The sequence below is a fragment of the Betta splendens genome, chromosome 1 (genome assembly GCF_900634795.4).
Source record: "Betta splendens chromosome 1, fBetSpl5.4, whole genome shotgun sequence".
NCBI classification, from domain to species: domain Eukaryota; kingdom Metazoa; phylum Chordata; class Actinopteri; order Anabantiformes; family Osphronemidae; genus Betta; species Betta splendens.
Genome location: NC_040881.3, coordinates 7,630,634 through 7,654,998, shown reverse-complemented (window position 1 = coordinate 7,654,998; position 24,365 = coordinate 7,630,634). Strand labels below are relative to the sequence as shown.

The 24,365-nt window shown below is 46.9% G+C and overlaps 3 protein-coding genes across 3 annotated transcripts; 2 read left to right on the top strand and 1 right to left on the bottom strand.

Annotated features, from left to right (window-relative positions):
• Positions 1–1,829: 1,829 nt before the first annotated feature.
• Positions 1,830–8,777, bottom strand: LOC114864097 (uncharacterized). Its single transcript, XM_029164784.3, has 19 exons — positions 8,169–8,777; positions 7,969–8,072; positions 7,617–7,771; positions 7,377–7,545; positions 7,171–7,294; positions 6,982–7,091; positions 6,571–6,785; positions 6,387–6,495; positions 6,101–6,307; positions 4,963–5,356; positions 4,783–4,886; positions 4,310–4,464; positions 4,053–4,221; positions 3,848–3,971; positions 3,670–3,779; positions 3,378–3,592; positions 3,179–3,287; positions 2,768–2,974; positions 1,830–2,688 (listed from the first exon to the last, which is right to left on the bottom strand). Exons 1-19 carry the CDS (start codon positions 8,655–8,657, stop codon positions 2,661–2,663), a joined length of 3,297 nt encoding a protein of 1,098 aa, XP_029020617.3. The 5' UTR covers positions 8,658–8,777; the 3' UTR covers positions 1,830–2,660.
• Positions 8,778–11,478: 2,701 nt separating this feature from the next.
• synpo2b (synaptopodin 2b) lies at positions 11,479–18,356 on the top strand. The gene is made up of 3 exons (XM_029158019.3): positions 11,479–12,296; positions 12,957–14,971; positions 16,822–18,356. The coding sequence occupies exons 1-3, from the start codon at positions 11,612–11,614 to the stop codon at positions 17,305–17,307; spliced, it is 3,186 nt and encodes a 1,061-aa protein (XP_029013852.1). The 5' UTR covers positions 11,479–11,611; the 3' UTR covers positions 17,308–18,356.
• Positions 18,357–19,046: 690 nt separating this feature from the next.
• myoz2b (myozenin 2b) lies at positions 19,047–23,260 on the top strand. Its single transcript, XM_029162325.3, has 6 exons — positions 19,047–19,188; positions 20,041–20,157; positions 20,717–20,883; positions 21,381–21,474; positions 21,777–21,936; positions 22,018–23,260. Exons 2-6 carry the CDS (start codon positions 20,076–20,078, stop codon positions 22,241–22,243), a joined length of 729 nt encoding a protein of 242 aa, XP_029018158.1. The 5' UTR covers positions 19,047–19,188; positions 20,041–20,075; the 3' UTR covers positions 22,244–23,260.
• Positions 23,261–24,365: the final 1,105 nt, after the last annotated feature.

Genomic DNA, 24,365 nt, shown 5'->3' with positions numbered 1-24,365 from the left:
AGCCTATGACTCAATGTCACACACATGGATCACTGAATGCTTGGAGCTGTACAACATCAACAGAACTCTAAGGGCCTTCATTGCAAACTCGATGAGGGTGTGGAGAACCACCCTTGAAGCCAATGGGAAGCCACTTGCTCAAGTATCCATCAAATGTGGCATATACCAAGGAGATGCACTGTCCCCACTGCTGTTCTGCATAGGTCTGAACCCCCTCAGCCAAATAATAAACAAGACTGGCTATGGATACCGACTCCGGAACGGGGCCACCATAAGTCACCTCCTCTACATGGATGACATCAAGCTGTATGCTAAGAACGAGCGAGACATCGACTCGCTGATCCACACCACCAGGATCTACAGCTCGGACATCGGGATGTCATTCGGGCTCGAGAAATGTGGGAGGATGGTGACAAAGAGAGGCAAGGTAATCCACACAGAAGGGGTCTCACTCCCAGAAGGAAGAATAGCAGACATTGAGGACAATTACAAGTACCTTGGAATACCACAGGCAAACGGCAACCTTGAACAGGCAACAAGGAATGCGGCAACAGCCAAATACTTCCAACGAGTAAGGCAAGTCCTAAGAAGCCAGCTCAATGGCAAGAACAAATCCCGGGCAATAAACAGCTACGCCCTGCCAGTGATCAGATACCCTGTGGGAATAATAAGGTGGCCAAAGGAAGAGATACAGACCACAGATGTTAAGACACGAAAGCTCCTCACCATGCATGGAGGGTTCCACCCCAAATCCAGCACCCTGAGACTGTACGCTAGCCGCAAGGAAGGAGGCCGAGGACTAGTGAGCGTGAGAGCCACTATCCAGGATGAAACATCCAAGATCCATAAGTACATCAAGGATAAGGCCCCGACAGATGACGTGCTGAGTGAATGTCTCAGGCAGTGGAGAACAGAGGATGAGATGCTGGAAGAGGGACCATCATGGGAGGACAAGCCCTTGCACGGGATGTACCACCGGAACATAACTGAAGTGGCTGACCTCAACAAATCCTACCAATGGCTTGAAAGGGCTGGGCTGAAGGACAGCACAGAGGCACTCATCCTGGCTGCACAGGAGCAGGCCCTGAGCACCAGAGCCATAGAGGCCCAGATCTACCACACCAGACAAGACCCAAGGTGTAGACTGTGCAAAGAGGCCCCAGAGACGGTCCAGCACATAACTGCAGGGTGTAAGATGCTGGCAGGCAAAGCATACATGGAACACCATAACCAAGTGGCTGGCATAGTATACAGGAACATCTGCGCGGAGTATGGACTGGAAACCCCAAGGTCAAAGTGGGAAACACCTCCCAAGGTGGTAGAGAACGAGCGAGCCAAGATCCTGTGGGACTTCCAGATCCAGACTGACAGAATGGTAATGGCGAACCAACCAGACATTGTGGTGGTGGATAAAGAGCAGAGGAAAGCCGTAGTGGTGGATGTGGCAATACCAAGCGATGGCAACATCAGGAAAAAGGAACATGAGAAACTAGAGAAATACCAAGGGCTCAGAGAAGAACTGGAGAAGGCTTGGAAGGTGAAGGTCACAGTGGTGCCTGTGGTGATCGGAGCACTGGGGGCTGTGACCCCCAAACTGGAGGAGTGGCTACGACAGATCCCTGGAAAAACATCCAAAATCTCAGTCCAGAAAAGTGCAGTCCTAGGAACAGCAAGGATACTGCGCAGAACCCTCAAGCTCCCTGGCCTCTGGTAGAGGACCCGAGCTTGGAAAGGGGATGAGACCACCCGCGGAGGGTGAGAATAGAGTGTGTATATATATATATATATATAGGCACAAGCAAAACAAATCACATAACAGCACATGTTTACACAAGGAAAGTTTATTTAATTACAATCAGATAAGTGTATTTTGCTCAAAGCATCACAATGCCATCAAACGAAAATGTCAAATGGTATTAATAAGAAGGCGTCAACTTGAGTTTGAAACCATAATGCAGCGGGTTCATTACAATTACTTCAAGCTGCAATTCATTTTGTTGGCCACCAGATGTCACTAAAGACACTGTGTTGAAAAGCTTCGAGTAATGAACCCTTTTTCAATACAAGCTTCAGTGCTTCAGAAAAGCTTCATTTGGCCATCACTAACAACTAGCAGTCAGGATCAGGCAGAGGTCGAAAGCACAGCAACAGGATCCAAAGGCGACAGGAAAGGCAGAGTCCATGAACGGGACCATGAACGATGACCATCAGCCAACAATCTGGCAACAGTATGGTAAGAGAGGATGCTTACAGTAAGTACCAGACGTGATGAGTAATGGGAAACAGCTGAGAACATCACATGACTGCCAGTAAATAAAGTAAGTAAGTAAGTAAGTAAAGCTATGCAGAACAAGACACAGGAACTAAACTGGAAGTTGACAAAATAAAACAGGAAACTAGACAAAACAGGAACCTGATGCTGAATCGTGACAGCCTCAACCAAACAAGCGCCTCAGCTTCTTGTTTTAGTCCTAACTGCTTCTCACTATTTGCAGCGGAAAACCCGTAAACTCACTACTAAGTTGTCCACAGCAGTAAAAACAGTCATAAACACCAGCGTTCACATTATTGCTCACGTAATTGAAGCAATGAGACAAGTTAAGCAGCTACAATAAATGTTTGCTTTTCTTCAGAGCGTCAGACTGAGAGTGCAGCGATGATCAATCCGACGTGGAGATCGATCGTCTCCTGGAACACAAGAGACACATCCATTCAACAACTTCACGCTCCGTGGTCACACGCGAGGCCGTCGGAGGCTCAGCGGTACCTCGTCTGCTCCACTTCCTCAATGGTCTCGGGCAGGCGAATATTCCGGGTCTCGGGGAGGAGGGAAGCGGAGAACCCTGAAAGGAGTGTGAACAGAGAGAAGAGCAGGCCGGGCAGCGCCTCCCAGACGTCCTCCAGCAGCATGATCAGGGGGCAAATGGAGACGCCAATGCGCGCTAGAAAGGAGCAGTAGCCCAGTCCATTCTGCCTGTGTGGGAGAGAGAGCCACGGATCCACATACTAACTCTGCAATCGCCTTCACAGTCTATAGACGCCGACAAAGGGGGCTGAAGGTGTGGTGTGGATTTGGGAAGTAATGGGAATGTTCATCGAAATAAAATTCAAGCACCTGTACGTGAGTGTAGGATTCTGCTTGTGAACGTGTAAAGAACCAGCCGTGCATCTTACTCACCTCATTACTGTGGGGTACAGCTCCAATGTGTACAGATACACCGTAGTGAAGGATGCCTCTGAAAACATCTTTCCCAGGCCTCCAATGATGGTTCGACACAGCCCCATTTCTGAGGGGCAAACGTTGTGAGAGGATATTATAACCTATTTATTCTATATGTGGAGCAGGGTCATACACGTAACTATCACTGACCACGTACCTTGAGGGATGAACATGTTGCAGAAAACACAGAGTCCCGTCAGAAAAAGGCTCCCGCTCTGACTCAGCCTCCGACCCAGTCGTTCCAGGGCGAGGAAGACCAGCAGCTTTGCCGGGAGCTCAGTCACGCCGTAGATGAACTGCGTGAGGTGCAGGCTCACGCCGAAGCCGTCGATGCTCAGACTGATGCCGTAATAAGCGCAGGCCACTCCGAACCTTCAAACACAGGCAGAGCATGCAGCTTATGCGTGCATCGCAGAGGGTCAGTTCATCCTCTATGCACGGCCCAGTACCACACGATGCCGCAGCGCAGGGCCAGCGTCCTCATCCTCGGAGTCCTCACGAGGTCCAAGTAGGAATATTTCCTGTTTTCATTTTCAATGAGCGTGATTTTAGAGAGAATCTGGAGAGGAAAATCCGGATCAAAGACTCATCGTTCATGATGCATCGTCATTATGCAAAGCACCGCACCTCGGGCTTGAGGTCGGCCATGGACTGCTGTCGCCCGTTGACCACCGCACATTCATTCAGGTGAAAGTGAGCCCTGCCGAGCCTCCCGTTGCTTAGCAACCACCTGGCCGACTCGGGCAGCCACCTGTACACACATATATGCAGCGGTGCATGTGCCGTGCGCTGCACGCAGCACCAACGCTAATCTGGCGGCGTGTCTCCTCACCACCAGGCGATGATTGCCGGCAGCAGCGGGGCGGTGACCACGGCGGTCAGAGACCTCCAGTCGTTGACGAAGTAGGCGGCCACGGGCAGCAGGCACACGCCCAGACTCCAGTCCATGCTCATGAAGATGCTCAGAGCCGTCCGCCGCTTGATGTCCACCCATTCGATGCCTGCGTCATGGTCAAAAAGCACATTGCAATGAGACAACTCCACGTAAGTCTTATTATTAGTGTCTTATTAGTGTGACTCGGAACTCACAAAGGGTGTATGTGATTATGCTTATTCCGGAAAGGCCCATCCCAGTGAAGAACCTCATGACGGTGAACACGGTAAGCGAGGGCGAGAGAGCGCTGGCGAACCCGAACAGGGCGGTGGTGACGTAGCAGACGAGCAGCGTCGTTTTCCGGCCGAACCTGAGAGACGAGCGCGTTTTACATCAACACGCAGTTAACATTTAGAAGCGCAGACAGGCCTCATTAGAGCTGAGCCTCTAGTCGTGTTACACACATCAAACCCGTGTACGGGGTAATACTTAACTGCTGGATCAGCTGATTTGGATGAGGTCAACTAAACACTTCATTGTTAATGTTTGATATGTAGCGTTAAAATGTGTTAAAACCTCATATTAACACGCACACACACACATCTATATCACGACAGGTGGATGTTTTTCCTGAATGGCTTTGTAAAAACATGATGCTTCATTAGGTGAAACGTGTGAAGACCGTGACCTGTCGCTGAGGTAGCCGAACACGGCAGCTCCCAGCATGACCCCAGTGAAGAAGATGCTGGCGACGGCTCGGTTCATGTTTTTCTTATCACAGACCAGATCCCACTGAAGGCAAAGCACATGAAACCCTCAGATCGGTGCACCTCACCAGTCTGATGCTTTTTCATAGCGTGGAGCTCACCTCTGTGGCCAGACTGGACCTGACCACGGAGCCGTCGTACACCCAGCCGCCCTGGCACGGCACCGAGCCCAGGCCCGTGGCGTTGGAGGCGTTGACCAGCAGACGGTACCGGGGTTCTGTGAACATCCTGCAGGAGTCCGGCGCCCCGTCCTGCCGGCGTGGAACGCCGACCGCCAGCCTCTCCGCCGCCGATAAGTTGCTAAAAGCGCCCCCGTCGTCCAGGGAGTGGAGGTCGCAGTGGTGCGCGGGGATGAACGCGATGAAGTTATTGAGCAGGAAGTGGAACGGCAGCGTGACGCGGGCGACGACCACCAACAGCACCGCTCTCAGCTGGAACCTCCCGAAGCCGTTCACCTCCGCCAGCACGTTCTCGAACTTCATGTCGGGGAAGGCGCTGCCAGTGTGAATGAGGCCGGGCGGATGATGGCATGTTATAAGGCGGCAGGTTAATGGTCATCTAAGAGCCTGTGTCAATGTGTAGTAAAACAATGCAGACACACAGTTTGCATTAACTTGATTAAAACCAACACGCTCTGATAAGTAACACATTCATACAACATGGTGCCAAAAACGTGCCCGCCCCCACTGTACACTATGTGTTCTCCAGCGTCACAGTTCTTCAGTGTACATTTACTGAGGGAGATCATTACATGTGACCACCGCAGCAGAACTGGGACTTCTGATGATCCATCCTCTCCCATCTGAACACGCTCGTTGCTCCGGTCGAGGTTAACCTTGGTCTCGTCAGTCCTAATAAAATGCTTCCTGTACCACAACAACAGCTGATCTGCGCCATTCGTCAATAAATAGTAGTAGTCTCATTTTTGCATTTGGTTTATTTACAAGTACAAGGCATAGACATTGCAGCTTTGCTTTGTGTCGACCATAATCCATCTTTAATTTCAACATTAATCAACATTTAATGAACAATATAAAATATATAAAACATACATTTTACTTTTGATCTGTGTGTGAATATTCTTTCTCCTGCTCCTTTGCTGACTGTACCCTGCAAATGAAATGAAACTAATGTGAGTTGCTGTATTTTTTACTAAAACCAGGACTTATTTATATTGTAAAGTTGTGGTCGTCCATCACACACTTTGATGGGCTGAATCGGTTGTTTACTGTATTTTACCTTCGCTTCTCGATGTCTTCGATGAACTCTGGCAGACAGGTGTTGAGCGTTTCCGGCAGCAGCGAGGCCACGACCCCCGACCCGACCGCCACCGCGCAATAAGTGGCTGCAGGGAGGAGACGCCAGGCGTCCTCCAGCAGCAGGACGAGGGGGGATATGGACACGCCCAGCCGGGCCATGAACGCCGTGTAGCCGAGGCCATTCTGCCTGAAAAGTCAAAGCCCAGCGGTTAATGCTAACAGGAGGAAGGCAGATCATTGTCCACGCCCATGTGTCGCTGACTGACCGTACGACCGTAGGATAGAGTTCAGTTGTGTACAGATACATGATGGTGAAGGCGGCTTCTGACATGGCTTTTCCCAGGACGGCCACGATGGTGCGAGTCACCCACTGGTCTGATGGAAGACGGTCAGGCGTCGGATCAAATTATATAAAGAATTATCATGAAAAGAGCCACAAACAATGTTTACCTTGTGCAACAAACATGTTGATGAAGAGACAGAGTCCGGTCAACAGCAAGGTCAACACTTCGCCAGGCCTCCGGCCAACCTTCTCTACGAAGAAGTAGGTCCCAATCTTCATGGGAATTTCAATGGATCCAAAAATAAACTGAGTGAGGTACGGATTCACTCCAAACCCACTAATGTTAAGACTGATCCCATAATAAGTAAATGCAACTCCATACCTGGAAAACAAGTAGAGGAACATTCTATTCTATGTCTTACATAAGGAATAAAACAGTTCCAAAGTATTAGCTTAGCTTGGAATAAAAAGAATTTATAAAATAAAGTGTAATTGTTAGAATGTCAGGCCTCTCTATATTCTGCATCCTGTTTGAGTGCCTCATGTATTTACCCCAAATCTCTTATATCACTACGTACCACACTACACCTGAGCATATAGCAAGTCTCCTGATATTTGAGGTCTTGAATAGATCTAGGCAGGTGTACTTCTTATCTTTGGTTTCCTCTTCTGCAGAGTCCAGTAACGCCTGCGGGAGGCAGACCGTCAGCTTCAGCTTTCATTGATTCATTGAATGATTTCCATCTAACCACAGTGTTGGACTGTACCTTTGGTGTGATGCCGTCCATAAACTTGCTCCTGTTGTTCATCTCTGCACACATCTTTATGTAATGATGAGCGGCGTCTGCCTTCCCATTGGCCAGGAGCCACCTCGCCGACTCTGGAAGCCACCTGACGTCACACACGAGGTCAGGGGTCGACTTCTGCTACACTATAGAACTACACCTTTAACAAACAGTATGAAACTTCATACTTCCAGCAAAGTATGGCCAGTATGAGGGGCGAGGACGCCGCCAGAATGAGCATCCTCCACTCATTTACACAGTAGGCAATGCCGACCAGCAGCAAGTTCCCCAGAGTCCAGTCCAGGCCTATGATTATACCGGAGAACGTCCGATATTCAACGCCGAACCACTCGACATCTGCAGGCGGGTGAGTGCAGGTCAAAGGTCAGACGCAGTGAGACAGTCTTTACGTTTAAATACTGACTTACTGAGAACGATGGAGATGATGCTCAGTCCTGCGAGTGACAGCCCTGTGAAGAACCTGAGGATGGCAAACATCACGTAGGACGTGGAGAAGGCGCTGATCACTGCAAACACCATGGTTGTGATGTAGGACACCAGCAGCAGAGGGCGCCGTCCGTACCTGGCCAGGAAACAGGTGGAGGTCCTGCGTCAGCGCGTTTACAGGCCGCAGGACTGAGGTCCAGTTCACGCTGCTTCTAACGCTTTATGTACATTTCATGCTAATGCTCACTCACTAAGTCAGACACTTTAGATACACATGTGACCGGATGCATCTCCTTGATACAATGCTAGGCTCTTGCTCATGATCAGCCTCACCTGTCACTGAGAAAGCCGAATAACGGAGCTCCAAACATAACTCCAATGAAGAAAACGGTGGCTGTGGCCTTGCTCATCCCCTTCCTGCTGCACACCAGATCCCACTGTACAGAATTACGAGGTTCAATCCTGCAGCTTTCCCGGCAGTCATGACTTTCAGCACAACCATTGATAAAACATACTGTGTCAACGTGGCCTACCTCTGTGACCACGGTGGATCTGAAGGTGCTGTTGTCGTACACCCACCCGTTCTGACACTCGACCACGAATGTGTGGTTCGTGCCGTTGGCGCCCGACAGATGTTGGTACTGGGGCTCATGGAACATCTGGCAAGAGCTCAGGACGCCGTCCTCGCCAGCCGGCACGCCGACGGCCAGTTGCTGGTCGCGGGTCAGATTGGCGAAGACGTCCCCATCGTCCAGAGCGCTGAGGTCACAGTGGTGCGAGGGAACGGCCGCCATGAAGTTGTTCAGCAGGAAGTGGCACGGCATCGAGAGCCGAGAGAGCAGCTGCAGCAGCACCAGCCTGACCTGGAACTTTCCGAATCCATTTATTTCTGACAGTATGTTGTCAAACTTCATTTTGCTCCTCTTCCAGAGTCGACGGGCTCCTGAATGTTGAAAGGGATGCGAGGAACGTCTAAATAAGACACATTCACCAGCGCTGTTAATCATTACAGCCGTCCACATGCCTCATCAAATGGAATGAGAACTTCAATATGTGCACAAATTTATGCATTGGGCTGTTTACGTAACCGCTGATATGCTAAATATTACCAGTGTACATAGAAATGGTTCACACAACAACCACTGTCACAACACACTATTGGAAGTGGGAACGATTTGTCCCTCGGTACCAGGACAGTGACTGAGGTTTATTCTATTTGCAGTAAGCTCTTTATTTGTCCAACAAATTGATCTCCAGGTTCAGTCCCCTCAGAGTGGAGTTGTGTCAGGAAAAACAACCATGCGAATCATTCGCTGTGACAGGAGTTACCTTTTATTTCCTCTGACCTGCTCCTCACTAACCTATAGCTCATCAAGAACATGAGCAGCGGAGAACAGGTTTGCGGCAGTGAACGCAACGTCACGGTTGAAGCAAGCAGCTACAGTAACTGTGTCCTGACCTGGACGTCTGCAGGTGCTCTCGGGGAGGAGAGTTCATGTAGTCATGAAAAATCAATGCAGTTATGTCCTGAATGCGAAACGCTTTTGAAAACGAATTCCCTTTTGTCTTTATCCCCTCAGCGCCACCAGTGGAATGGTTGAATGGGATTTGTTGGGTGTTCTTACTAACTTTGTGTTCTGCATTCTGCATTAAAAGTTACTTTGCAAAGTGCCTCGAGAGGACTTTCATATTATCGGTTAAAACCCAGGGGTGATTCTAATGTCTCTAAAAATACCTTCGTTATGTCACCTTGTGGTAGTTCTGGTGCTAAGTGAGCTGTGTCTGTGGGGGGTTGAGCCAGCAACACCTCATCTCCTCTCTCCTTAAATCCAGTAGCGCAGATGAATGAGCCAGAAAAGCTCGGTCCTGTACAGTAGGTCACCGCAACCTCTCTTGCGCCGAAACATGCAGGATTTGAAGTCGACAGTGCAGGATATCGACTGACGATAATCAGGTAAGTCGGCCTCCTAATTCTGCCTTTTTATTAATTAATGGGAAGGATGGAGCCAAATATTACAACTCCCAATGGGAGTTTTTTCCTCTTCAACTATGACTAGTTCCTCTTAGCAGTGGGCCACATCACTCGAACACTCAAAGTACTGCTCCCCATTTTCAATTTAAAAATTTAATGTACCTGGCCTTGTATACTTTAATGCAGATGCTAGAATTTACAGTAAAGTGACTTCTGTAACAATCCAACCTGCATGTTACGCACCAGTGGTTGAGGTTAGACAGTCTAATTATGTAATAGCATGGAACATCTAATCTGCTAGACCTCGGTCCTCTGCAGAGGTCACCCACGAGGCCAAGGCTCCTCCTTCTAGTCAAGGAAGCAGAGTCCTTGTTGTCATGGCAACGGGTCAACACGCTGGCGTTACTGCCATACTAGGAAACAGACAGCCCTACGCCGGCAGAGCCGAGGTTTGATGATGGTGAGACGTTAAAGTGAAGTGGAACCAAGTGTGAAGACACATTAGGGCATTTGGACAAAGAGTTCAAGGAGGTTCTCCATCGATACATATTAGTCACCAGCCGCCACTATAATATTAAAACAATATTTTAAAGAAAACTATGATTGATTGCTACAGATTACTACAATGATTCCTACACCTGAGAGCAGCCCTTAATCTCTTCCTGCTCAAACGTAAACTCTCTCAGGTCACATTTAGGAGGAACAGGAGGTTGTTGTCCACTGTGTGGACCTTTGGGAACCAGTTGGCACTAGTTGAACCCTGATTTGGTTTCCTGCAGGGACTTGGAGCTGCAAGGCCGTACAGTTGGCCCAGTGTGGCTGGGTTCCCTATGGACTGGTGTCTGTCTGTCTGTCTGTTCTTACAGCCAACACATTGTTGTCCATCTTTATTGTAGAGTGTCCTGGAAGAGTTTGAAGAATGGGATGTATTTTGTGGGGATTGATCGTGATTCATCAGTTCTACTCGTGAGTAGAGTAGATGATATAACTTACAACATTGTGGTCACAGAAGAGAACGAGAGTACTGTAATCGTGAACAGGGTTTCAAATATAGTTATTTAAATTGATTCCGCCTATTTCTCATGTTTGCAGATGCTTTGGGTTTGTGTGTATTTGGTTGCAGTGCCTCAGTCTATTTTTGGCTGTAATAAGTTAAAGTTGTAAAAAGTTAAAGTATTTGTAGAACTGATTCACTGACTCATTCTTATTTTTATGCTTCTGTCTTGAATAAGTTGTCTGGTGTAGAGTAAAGAATCTGTAGTTGTGTGTTGCTTTTAATCTGTCAAGCGCTAAATTGACGGGTTTGTCTTGCGCTGCAGAGTCATGACGCCATCTGCTGGTGGGTGTCAGAAAATGTTACGTTCAAGGACAAACGGCCAGTGCGTCGTTTAGATTTACTCTGGACAAATGTTAATTACTTCACCCAAGGGTTCTAATAAAATCAGGAACATCTCTTGATTCAATTTAACGTTTTGTGGCAAAACAGCCTCCGCCTTCAAGCGAGCGAGAGGGAAACGCAGTATTTGTGCTATGCATAAACAAATAGTTCCTCAGATGTAGTTCTTAAAAGGAGACGCTGACAGCAGCAGCAGGGCTGATATTTGTTGCAGCAACAGATGAGAACGCTGGAGGGGAAGAAACTGTATAAACAGGAGTTGGAAAACAGCCGGCCGACTTCACCCCTGGAGGTGGACGCCGCTTCCCCCTTGATATTACATACCATTCCATTTAGAGAGATGACCATCCAGATGACAGTGCCAAGGCAGAGCTGCTCTTCCTATTGGGGATAGGAATAATCTGGGGAATTGCATAGTAGTCAGATCTATGTACACACACATACACACAAATACACACAAACACACTAATGATGTACACATTTCAGTTTAACTCGATGGTGAACAGATTTCTTTGAAGACCATTCAAATATTTACTTTTCTCATTTAACTTTCTACTCTCCTAAAGTTGTTTGTCTGTGTTTTATAAAGGTCTCACTGTGAATTACAAATGGAGCCAGAAGCTGAAGACCCAGATAATGACAACTTGGTGCCCTGGTCAGGTTCAGATGGTTCCCAGGAACTTTGTGTTTCTGAATCATTGGCGGAGTCGTGCAATGAAGACGATGTGAGCGGGTCAGAGTATCCCTTGGACGCGCGGCCCCCTCATGTCTTCGGGCCTGAACCTGAGTCTGCAGAGCACCTTCAGCCACAGGGCTGGGTATCTGCCGGTGAGCAGCAGTCGCCACCCGATGAGAGCGGAAGTGAAGAGGATGTATTGTACCAGGAAGAGGACGAGGTCTACCTTAGTGAGTCCAGAGGGTCTGTTACAGAGTCCCCCCACCGCCCGAGCTCCCCATCACTGTCCCCTCAGGCACAGCGCCATGACTCCAAGCCGCCCGCCGGCCGAGCATCACAGCCGCATTCCCCGTCCTCCTCCTCCCTCGGCGGTGCCGCTGACATGACCCTGGCCTTGACCCTGACCACGCAGCAGCCGGTGGGAGCCAGTACGAGGCAGCGCACAGGGACTGGGAACAGGAGGGATCAGTCTTCAGAGGAAGGAGGGAGCAGCGAAGCGCCTCCTGCTTCTGTCTTCTTTGGAATCTCCGATGAGGGTGCTGAGCAGGCAGAGAGGTGGAACTCAGGCTCTGACACAGATCTGTGCAGACCTGACCGGCACGGGAGGAGGCTCACACGTAAGTTTCACCTACCTTACTTTTCTATATGAGAAACTGCAAGTGCAACATGTAGAGCGGATTAATGTTTTCCTTTAAAAATTAAAGGCTCTATTATTTATGAAAAAGAAAATATGTATAATAGTTTTTAATGCAGAATAAGGCCCAAAAATAGTTTTTTTTTTTAACTTTTACGAGTCTCTTTCTGCATTTTTATGCAGGGCTTTGTGAAGTTGGTTGCGACCATTTATGAGCCTGGCCGGAGTTCTGGTAATCAGTCTGGTAACACAGCGTCTATTTAGGATGGACTTTGGGGGAGAATTCCCATGGCTTTAATAGTCAGAGCAGGATAAGAATAAATATGACCATATGATGAGGCTGCCCGAAAAAAACTTTGACAGACACAAGCATGTGTCACCCTGCTCTGTCACCGGATCTCTTTTCCGTCGTAAGTTTGGCTGTAATGGAGAGCGAGCTGCTCACTTTCCTTGCCTCATCGACCCCCTCCGCACGTCAGCTGTAAGAAAATATGATGCTTTTATTAGTCTGCTTGCTTCAGCAGGAGCTGCTTGCATATTCATTATACTTGTTTGGATTCTTACAATAATAATTGTCAGTTGGACATAAAAAAAAAGTTATGCTCCCGTAGTAATTATTTCCGTTTAATTCTTCTCGTTGCAGGGCTTGGACATAGTGAGAGTCAGTCAGAAAGACACGTCAAGGAGACCAAATCTAAATGTAAGAGAATTGCTCTGCTTCTAACTGAAGCGCCCAACCCTCAAAACAAGGGAGCCCTGCTGTTCAAGAAGCGACGGCAGAGGGTCGAGAAGTACACGCTTGTCAGTTACGGGACTGGAGACATCAAGTTCGACAGAGAAGACCAAATAGAGGAGGACACCGAAGAGGTCAAGTCTGCCGCTTATAACTTTGTGACAACAAGCGATTCTGAGTACGAGGAAGAGTATTCTGTTCTTCAGCAGCGGCATCATTTAAGTCTGAATTGGCAAGGTGTTGGAGAAATGGAAGAGCTGCCAGAGACGAAGGGGAAGGGAGTTTTGATGTTTGCCCAACGTCGCAAACGAATGGACGAACTGGTGTCAGAGCACGAAGAGCGGATGAGTAAAGGATCGCCTGTGGAGCTACTAACAGAACCTGAGTGTGCAGAACCGCAGGACCTTTACGACGCTACGGGAACGTATGGTGATCAGGCCGACTACATGGATGAGAGGTTCAAGCAACACCTAGAATACCAGGAAAATATTCAGCAAATGAACCACCCGTCCAACGTGCCAAAAGCACTGGTGCCAAACAGAACTGCAAAGCCCTTTCTTGGGTTTCAAGATGGCGCGTCTCCTGTTCTGCAGAGCGGCACTGCTCCAGCGACAAAGAAGCATGAAACAAGATTCAAGGTTCCAGTTCCTATTAACAGCAACCCACAGGTGTGGTCCCCAACTGGAGACATCATAGCCTCCAGGCACGAGCGGATATCTGTGCCAGCTATTAAGACCGGTATCCTACCAGAGTCCAAGCGGAAATCCTCTAAGCCATCAATGCCCACGTCGAAATCAGATCTTCAGCTTCAAGGAAAAGGGGAAAGGAGGTCTTATATTGAGTCAGAGGAAGACTGCTTTAGTCTCGGGGCTGAGGCTTGTAACTTTATGCAACCGAGATCAGTAAAGCTCAAGAATCCACCTCCTGTCGCCCCAAAACCCACGATCAACCCAGCGTGCCCGCCCTGGTTGAGCAGGAGTCCCCCCAACGAGACATATGTTCTACCGCAAAGTCCGGTTTCGCCACCTTCCCACAGTTCTGCGGGGCCTCAAGGTCAGCTTTACTTACAACAGCAAGACTGGGTCCAGCCTCAACAGGTGGCCAACCGCTGGGCACCAGATCAAGCGCAGGCAAGACTTCAAACGCCTCCCAGTGCCTGGGCGCAAGCCGGCGCCCCTCCTCAGCGTCATCTCCAGCCGACCACAAATAGCTGGAGCCAACTGCCCCGATCCCCCGTGAGTATGCAGGCCCGCAGTCCTACCCACAGCCCACACCCCCCACCTGTAGCCCCGAGGAGTAGGTCAGACAGTGCTCCCAACTCGGTCGCGTCTTGCCCACCACACGCATCGAAGGCGCCGCCGGTTCTTCCAAAGGCCCGGTCCACAGGCAAAGGTGTTAATGGTGCCGGTGATGGTCCAACTATGTCAGGGAAAGGTGCGCAGTTGTTTGCCAAAAGACAGTCCCGCATGGAGAAGTTTGTGGTGGATGCTGAGAAGGTGCAAGCTAACAAGCCGAGGTCCTCGTCCCCCTCCGCGTCCCTCCCCAACTCCTGGAGGTATTCGTCTAACGTTCGTGCCCCTCCCCCTTTATCGTACAACCCTCTTCTCTCCCCTTTCTACCCTCCATCAGCAACCAAGCAAGCCCCTCCGGCAAGTCCTCAAATCAAACCTAAGACCAAAGAAAAGCCCAAAGCAAAACACCTAAACTCCCTAGATATAATGAAGCATCAGCCTTATCAGCTGGATTCGTCGCTTTTTAAGTATGATGCAGTCCCAGAGGCCAAAAGCCCCAAACCAGCTCCAGCCTCAAAGTTTGAGCTCACTAAAGGCCTCAAACACAGATCTGCCTCTCATTCTGCTCATAATAATGCCTCTGAGCACGGCGTTCACGTCAAGGCAGAGGCCCCTGCTAAGTCTCCCGCGCCGGTAAGTTCCCAGAGTTCCTCCGCCTGCCAAAGCACAGCATCAGCCGAGCCCCCTCCAGCTGACAAGCGCTTGGATGAAAAGCACACGGCCCCGCCTGGAGCCCCTCACAAAAAAAGCAAGCAGCAAGCGCAGAGCACGCGACCCGCCAGCACCACCTCTCAGCAGTCATCTGTCGGTGACAGCGTAGCTTCCGCTTTCTCGCCCGCATCTCTTATTGCTAGAGGCGTTCGGCAAATGGCTCCTTGGCCAAAGTTCTCTGCTAAAAAGCCGTCAGTGACAGGCAAACACTGGAGGCCGGTGGCCATGCTTCTTTAGTTCATTACTGTGTTTGTCATGCTGAGTCAACGGGGAGATGACGGAACGTCTTAACAATGCTTTTGCACAACGTACCAAGTGTTTTCCACTGTGCAGGTACAAGGACATAGTTTGCTGTAATAGGAACATGTCAGCACAGGTTAACGTCCTGGTAGTACTAATTTGCACATCACATCGTCTTCCTGAAGGTGGGAAAGGTGCCTTTGTGCTTGAAATTGGAAATGTCAGACTCCACAGTGTTAAATGTTTGTCAGGAAGTGCTATTGTTTAGCTGAGGTCGCTAGCTTGAGTCTGGAATGATCCCCAAAACTACACACAAATATAATGTTTATTACAAAATACACAAAAGAATGAACACATTTCATAATCTTGTTAGATAATCTGCTAAATAATCGAGGTAACTGTGTTTTACAGTTGTAGTCACAGTATATTTTCACTCATTGTGTTTGGGGAGAAACCTTTATGCACTTCTGGTCTGGATGCATACAAGTTGCACTTCCTTCACTCTCATTCCAAACTATGAACAACTAAACACATCAACATTAGTTGTGATCATTTACTGATGACTTTGAGTTTCTATGTTGAAATATTTTCTACAAATGTCAGTTACGGCCAGTTATTTCACTCAAGTCATCTGATATTCTGTATCTCATCCTTAAAGTAAAACATGGGCAACATGTCAGCTCTGAAAATAATATCAATGCATCACAATACACAGAAAGCAAATGCCTGGTTAGTGTCTGTCTTTCTGACATATCACTGTTTATTGCACTTCTTGAACTCAGCACAGTCCTGCTATTAAACTTCTTCCTTCCACTCGTGTGGTTTGCTCTTGTCTTTTCCTGAACTGGTGCATCACTGCTTTCACTGCTACCTGTTTCCTCATTTGTCTTTCCTTGTGCCTCACGTTTTTTCCTTTTACCCAGTTTCACTAAGCCTCCAGCAAAATCAATTTACTAAGATATCGTCTTGTTGGCTCATTTCTATAACTTTAAAAAAGTTTAAAAAACAAATGAATATGAAATTGCTGGAGGTTTTTACTTTGAACTTTTTTTTCCAACATGTTCACTCTTTTACTATGGATGTGGAATGTTTGGAACTATAACCTAGGTTTACAAAAACACAAAGGTGTGTTTGCTGAAGAGAAATCCACCCTAAAGCACAGGTTACAAGTACAAAAAACATTAGCTAAAAAATAACTGAAATGTATGAAAAAATGGAAAATGCTTTTGACTTAAACAGTTTCTGCTGTAGGAGTTCCCTGAACCAACTAGAGGTAAGTTCTTAAATCATACATTTACTCTCAACAATCACAGAGACAAACACAAACTACACAGACTCAAGGTTGAAATGTACCTGCAAACTCCGCTGTGCAACTAATCGGTGACCAGAGACATAAAAAGCCGACTGAAAAGTTAAATTTCAAATGAAACACAATTCAATTTCTTAATGGCTAGCAGTCCCAGCTAGCATAAAGCCAGAGGGTGGCAGCAAAGTCTGCCACAGCAGTGAACTGACATGAGCTTGTCTTTTAGGGATTTGGCAGAAGCCGCTCCCTGAGCCTCCCCAGGCGGCCCAGTTCTGTGGCGTCCCCGGGCCTTCTGTCCCCTCTGAGCACACCAGGGGCCCTGCCGCCGTTTGCTCCCACTCAGAGGCAGGCGCACAAGCCGCTGTCGCCGTGGGAGGCGGCATCCAGGAGCCCCATCGGATCAGTGGACGAGGCCTTTGTGTTTCAGGGCCTCCCGTCGCCCGCCGCCTCCGGCGTCAGACCCGCTGGGCTCAGCAGGTCTCTGCCGGAGCCTCCGGAGGAGTGGAAGCGCAGGGTTTCCCTCGAGCCCCCAGCTGTCGGCAACTACAACGCGGCACCAGGTTTTCAGAGGAGGACTTTTTCACCTGGGAAGCCGGCCTCCACTGGGCCTCCCTTCAGGCCTGCCCAGCCTCTGGGCCCTGCCAGTAGGCCCAGGGCTGGATTCAGTCCAGTCAAGTACTCTCCCCTCTACAGTGCAGTCCAGTACCAGTAAGACAAGGTCAGACATGCATCTGACCAAGGGAAGCATCACTGACTGCTTCTGTCTGTCCATGAGAGCTAAATCTTAGGATTATTATCATCATTATTATTAGACCTCAAAGTTGCTGTTTTAGATATTTGATACGTGTGGTAATTCTGTTTGAAGAGCACAAAACCTACTGTACATGTTGTGTATTGCTACTGAAAATATTACCCTGCCGAGCACCGCTGCAGCAGAAACCACACTAAATGAATGAAATGATAAGAAATGAGCACAAAATTACTGTAGGCTTTGTTTTGTGAGTTACGGTGACTGTGACGTATATGAAAGAAAGTTACAAGAGCAATAATTTCTATATTAGGTAGAGTGATATCAGTTTATTGAAAAAGTGAACTAATGAATGGATGAAAAAAGTTTTAAATTAGTGGTTCTCAACTGGTCACCATCACCACCACCATCATCCCTTAATGGCGAGGACCAATACTGCATTATTAAATGCCAGTTAGCATTACAGGGCATAATCGCTACCTACTGTAGAGGAGTGTGAATAGACAAAACATTTGAAAAAAAAAACCAACTCACTGCAAACGGATTCATAACTCACTTTTGGGTCGCAACACACCAGTTGAAAATCACTGTTTTAAATATTTGGTGAGAAATAAGGTGCAAACAAAACTGTGTGACTTTTAAATAATTTGTCTTCAGCTTCACTCAAGTTTCAGTTTTGGGTTTATGTTATAAAAGCTGTGTGTTGTTGCTGTGACAGTGTTAGATTAGATTAGAATTTTAGAGTTTTTAGGAAAAGAAGAAATCGATTGTCAAAGTTGGAACAAGTCATCAGCTTTCTCAGTTATGACATGAAGATGGCATTTCAAAAAGGTAGGTTTGTAGCTGTTATTCATCCATTTCAGAGGTACTGTAGGTGTTACATACACACATTCATGGTGGAAGCAGATCAAATGAAAATTGTTTAATTTAGATATTCAAACCTGTGTTTAGCATTTTACTGATGTTTGAACATCAACACAAACTGAAAAATTATACGACAATAAAATGCTTCAATAGAAAATGCGTTTAATTGTTTTAATTAAAATGCCATTATCATCTTTATGGTCAGAAAAAAGTTAATATTGATTAAGAACTGGGCAAAAAGTGATGTAGGATTATGTGAGAAACATTCTCCTGCGTTCACTCACTCACCTGTGGCGTTAGTGTCAGCTACTGCAATCTTTTTGGCTCATCACTGTCCTGAGGATGACAGCACACCTTTCTCCCTATATCATTACACAAAGTCAATAATCACACATAATCATAGTCATAGTCATTTGGCTGTGCCTGCTACTGACAGCTTACGTCAACGCAGACATGGTCCATTGACTTTCATTCAACACAACTGAAGGAATACGTCTCCTTCCCAGAGAACATCAGTGGGCATGTGTGCTGTCCATCCTCCTCACTCCTTCCTCTCTCTCTCTCTCTCTCTCTCTCTCTCTCTCTCTCTCTCTCTCTCTCGCTCTCTCTCTCTCTCTCTCTCTCTCTCTCTCTCTCTCTCTCTCCCTCTCTCTCTCTCTCTCTCTCTCTCTCTCTCTCTCTCTCTCTCTCTCTCTCTCTCTCTCTCTCTCTCTCTCTCTCTCTCTCTCTCTCTCTCCCTCTCTCTCCCTCTCTTCTTGCCCCGTGGTGTTTCAGAGTGGTTTTGAGTGTTTGGCAGGTTAAATTTAGCCTATTGATGTAAGCTGCATTCCATTCACAACAGACACAGAGATACTCTCACAGTTTGGCTTTAGTGTCCGGGCGAGTGACGAACAGGGAAGATCACAGCACCTACTGTGGGTTGACCCCTGAGTCTGTGCCTTCCCTTCAAGGATACAGGTTGCACGCTAGGGACCACCACAGGTATGAAAACGCTTTGTCAGCGTGTGTTTTATGAATACGTGATTCTATCATATTATACATTTAAGAACGTTGTGGTCTTTACTAACTTTCCCTTTTTATTATGCATTAAAACCTGTGGATAAAACTACCGCTCATTTAGCAGATATGTCTGTGTCTGTTTTAAAATCTTACTACCAGACATTTTGTTATGTATTTGACGAAATGAATAACCAACAATAAATGACTGCACAAGACGCTGCAAAGATAAGACTTTATATATCATTGGGATATTATATTGCACTTGTGCACCTTTGTTGCATTGCTGAACACTAGTTGTTGTAGTTGCAGCGAAACCTGGGGCACAATGTTCACCCTTGACCTTTACACAGATGATCTACTGTATCTGCTGACAATATCGAAAGGCAGAGACCACAAACACTGGATCCCACATTCAAAGCCTGACTCGGGGACAAGGCCACATTTACCTGTGCAAGCAGAGACTTAAGCCCTATAATTTTAAAAAGGCTATATTATAGTATAACAAATGCTCTAATAGTTTAATTTATTTAGTTGGACGTCTTTTAATTTCATCTTTCCATCATCGGTGCTGTGGGTTAACGTGCATTGGACAACAGAGGGAGCAGAGCAAGTCCCGACTTGTTTTTATTCAGCAGCGTTCCGTCATATTGACAGTTTTACAGAATTACAAATTGAGGAAACTTTTTTGTAAACAGCCGATGACCTCGCGCGTCTACTCACCCATCACCTCACCGTGTTCAGCTCTAACCTGTGGGCCTAAAAGCTGGACCTGCCCTGATGGTCAATGGGTTCACAGCAGCCCTGCATCATCCTGTGTCCTATATGTGTTTCCAGGCCTCCTGAGTTCTGCCAAACCTGTCAAAGCCACAATGTCACAATTCTGTACAATGGCAGCCGGAGAGAGGAAGAAGAGAGCAGCAGCTATTTGCCGAGAGGTCCACGGCACCAACGGTATGATGTTAAAGCTGGGGCTCGTTGGTTGGGCAGATATACTGCTTCAAGACAATATCCATTTTGATCTGGGTTCAAAATGTCAGGGCTGCACTTGCCATAAATAAGCTAATGGGATGACTTACTACCTATGGGGACTAATCCTTTGTCATCGTCCCGTCCAAATGTCTATTTCTGGGGGGGTGGGGGGGGGTCAGTGAGAGGAAAGTTGTGCAGGCCAACTGTGTAGCTGTTTGGATAACGTGAAGGTCTGTGACAGCTGGGGAACATTCCGTCTCGACTGGCCGATCAAGAAGCATCATGAGCATCCACAGCTAATTCTGCAGTACAATGATAACTCGCGTTCCAACGTCAGGAGATAGAAAATGGAAAGAAGGGCTTATGTGACACTCCCTCTTAAAGATGTTTAGATTAAGTAACAGATTTAAAAAATAAAGTTTACACACTGGGTCACATTTATAAATTTCCTAAAACATTAGTGGCAATTCATTATATCTGAAATTAGTATTAACGTATTTTGATTGGCACAAATGAGTGTTGTGTTTGTTTTGTGTGACAGGGGACGTCATGGACCTGGGTAAGAAGCTCAGCACCCCTAAAGACATTATGCTGGAGGAGCTGTCGCTGCTTTCCAACAGAGGCTCGCGGCTTTTTAAAATGCGCCAGCGGAGATCTGAGAAATACACATTTGAAAGCATCCAAAACGAAACGAACGCACAACTAAACGTAAGCCTGTGTGTGTGTGTGTGTGTGTGTGTGTGTGTGTGTGTGTGTGTGTGTGTGTGTGTGTGTGTGTGTGTGTGTGTGTGTGTGTCAGATGTTGGAATAATTGGATATAACATCTGCCTATGAATTTCATCCTCTTTCACAATATCAAATCTCTGGATCTGGCACGAGCGCAGTCTGCACGATAATCTGCTGCGTGTGTGTGTGTCGCACCCATTAGACGACGTTATCAGTAAATATGCTCGTGGAAAAAGTGTTACAAGACACGAAAGATAACAGAGACGCGCGCCTCGTGCCTCCTGCATCCTCCAGCCAAATCCTGTTAGAAGCGACAGCGTGTGTGCGCATGCGTGTGTGCGCGTGCGTGTGTGCGTTTGTGTGTGTGTGTGCACGTGTGTGTGTGTGCGCGTGTGTGTGTGCGTGTGTGTGCATGTGTGTGAACTACGATGCCTGTTCTTTCACTGAACCTGGATCCATGTGTTGTTTTTGTTTTGCAGAACGACATTTTCGCCCACAATGCTCACGCCGTGGAAATCAAAGTGGATCCACCAGGCCACGAGCACAGTACAGTAGCAGATGACGTAGTTTCAGGTAACGAAACCGTGGAGTCAGGCTGCTGGCACATGTCAGTGTATCAGAGTTGTATGAGTGTCCTCCTCAACCATCTGCTGTTCTAGGGCATCAAACCTTAATGATAGACAACCCAGTGTAATGTTCTCTAAACATGTTACAAGCTCATCTAATAAGATCTATGAAGCAGCACATTAGGCCACAGTGTCAGTCTATAAATGATGATATTGTTTTTGTAGTGCTGTAAATGATGGTACTGTAATAGTCTTTCTTCAGTTCTGTTTTTTTCTCCCATCTGTTTATGTGTGTGTATCTCTCTAAAGACAAAACAGAGAAGCTAAGTATCACATCCGTGGCCAAATGCTATCACTCTCCATGGGAGGAGGCGATCCTCAGGGACCCCGACCTCGCTGAAACTCTCAAGCTAAGGATGCCTGCTCTGGAGCCGAGATCAGAGCTTCCCGAATACAAATCCTTTAACCGGTGAGAGACTGACGCACACGTTTTGGGGAATTGGTGCACAGGAGAGGAAGGAGTAGATTCATGGTTGACTTTAAATTGCAGGGTTGCAACTCCTTACGGTGGCTTTGACAAAGCTCCCAGAGGAATCACATTTAAGCTGCCTGAGATGAACCTGAGCCCACCCACATACCCAGAGCTGCAGGACCCCGGAATAAAGCGGCCCACCTTCAACAGGACGGCCCAGGGATGGATATCTGAGGGAACCCACCTGATCCTACCCACTATCACCCTAGAGCCCATCAAAATCCCAGAGTCCGAGGACCTTTAGAGGGTCCAGTAGTAGGAACAAGGCCTGTGATGACAACCAAACCTTTTGTTAGTAGCTCAGATTCAATTCACTACCATAACCTTTGGATTTATTCTGTTTCTCATCTAGGTTGATTGTTGTACACTGGAAAACAGAAAGTCATGTAAATAGAAGATGAAAGTGCTCCACATATTAAAGAAAGATGGTAGTAAACAAATCAGAATGAACTGATGAGAAAGTAATGTAAATAGAGAAATGTATTTATTGATGGCACAGAATCAAAACGGGAACATTTAGTTACTATTAGTATGAAAACATACAGATTATCAAACAAACTGGTCTATGTCATGAAAAAATGTAAAATTAAATGTCTTTGGCAAACAAATACTCAACATATTCTTTTAAATTTAAATATATTAATCCAAACATTATTTAGTGAATAAAAACAGATGTTCTACATTCTAAAAAGGCTAAATATCGAATTATACAGTACACTCGAAAGGTTTGACGAATTTGGACGGATTTGGATTTGGAAGTTGGACTTGATCTGTGATGAAGAACTAACCACACCGTGCACACAGTAACATAAGACCACCAGTGTTGTTGTGTATATAAACCAACCCTGTGAACCAAAGCCACAGCAGCACATAGTGTGTGAATGGTCCACAAGCTACAGTGAGTGGAAGTACAGTATGTTTCATTTGCTGACATCATGGACCAGTCTTATTCTGGAGCCGCTGATAATGATGTGTTATTGTTTAAGTCATAGTTCAGGAGATTCACAGGCCTTTCCAGATGGAACTATGGATGTTTTAATGATTTCATTACCACAGACAACATAAACACATTAAACGTGACTGTCTGTACTGTAACTGAGAGTAAACTTAAAAGCCAGTGACAACTGAACAGCACAAACGCAGTTATTATATACAGTACCCAGACCTCAGTAATACATTGTTGTAAAGGATGAAGTATTACTGCAAATACCTGCACAGGTCTTACAGTATACTTATTAAACTCAACTACTGTACACGGTTATTATTTTGTCTGTCGGCTTTTCCGTGAAGGCCAAAAAAGAAGGAAAAAACTAAAAAAGAAAGAAAACAGATCTAAAGAGCCAACTCCCAAAATAACCCTAAGAACAGTCGAGTTTGTCAAGTAATGGGGAAGGGAGTCACTGGTGCAATGTTCAGCAGCAGAACTGTGCAACCTATTTTTACAGCTTTATTTAATAACTAATACCAGAAACTTTTCATGTGCCTCTGGGGACGCGTCGCTGCTATTGCTGGAGCTGAGATGGGATCAGAGAAAAGCCATATATAGTTCTAGTGTATTTATACACTCATCCATCCCAGCGACTGCACGCGGCCCACGCTGTGATTCGCTTACTTTTACTCAAATAGTGTTCATTTAATATTATTATTAAAACGATGAATAAATAAAATGACTGACGCGAATACAAAGTAACACTGCCCCACAGTCGCAGCTATAGCTCCTCGGCGGCCGTGACAGAAGCTGCGTCTCTGTGTTTATTACTCAGGAGCAGATTTCATTCTTGGACTCGGAATCAGTGACAACCTGTCAGTTCAACAATTCAACGCACGCTTTACACCAGTTTTCACAGGCTGGCAGTCAGACTGTGGACACACACACACACACACACACACACACACACACACACACACACACACACACACACTATTTTGGAACTGTGTTAAATTATACTAGTGTTCCATATCATGATAATACTGCGAACGTCTCCTTCCAGAATTGGACAGAACCACTTGAACCGGTGTGGAAGGAGCCGGCGAGGGTCGTTTTTGCTGACTCTGACTCTGAGCACCATCAGCCTCTTTTAGTCATCCTGTCTACACTTAAAACCTGCTCAGCACTGCAGGCTTTCCCCTGCCAAGCCCTCCATCTGTCCTGATCCTCGTCCACGTCCTGCTCACTGCTGCACCGCGCATAAATATGGTGCATTTCAAACATTTGTGATCTTATGGCGTAACATTAATCCCGAATCAGGTAAAGAGCGCGTGACAGCATTTAGAAAACAGTTGAAAAAAAAGGCAACAATGACATATTTGCACGGGCTGCGGACTAAACAGTCCTCAGATGCTGTTTTTTGGCATTTAAGCGGGAG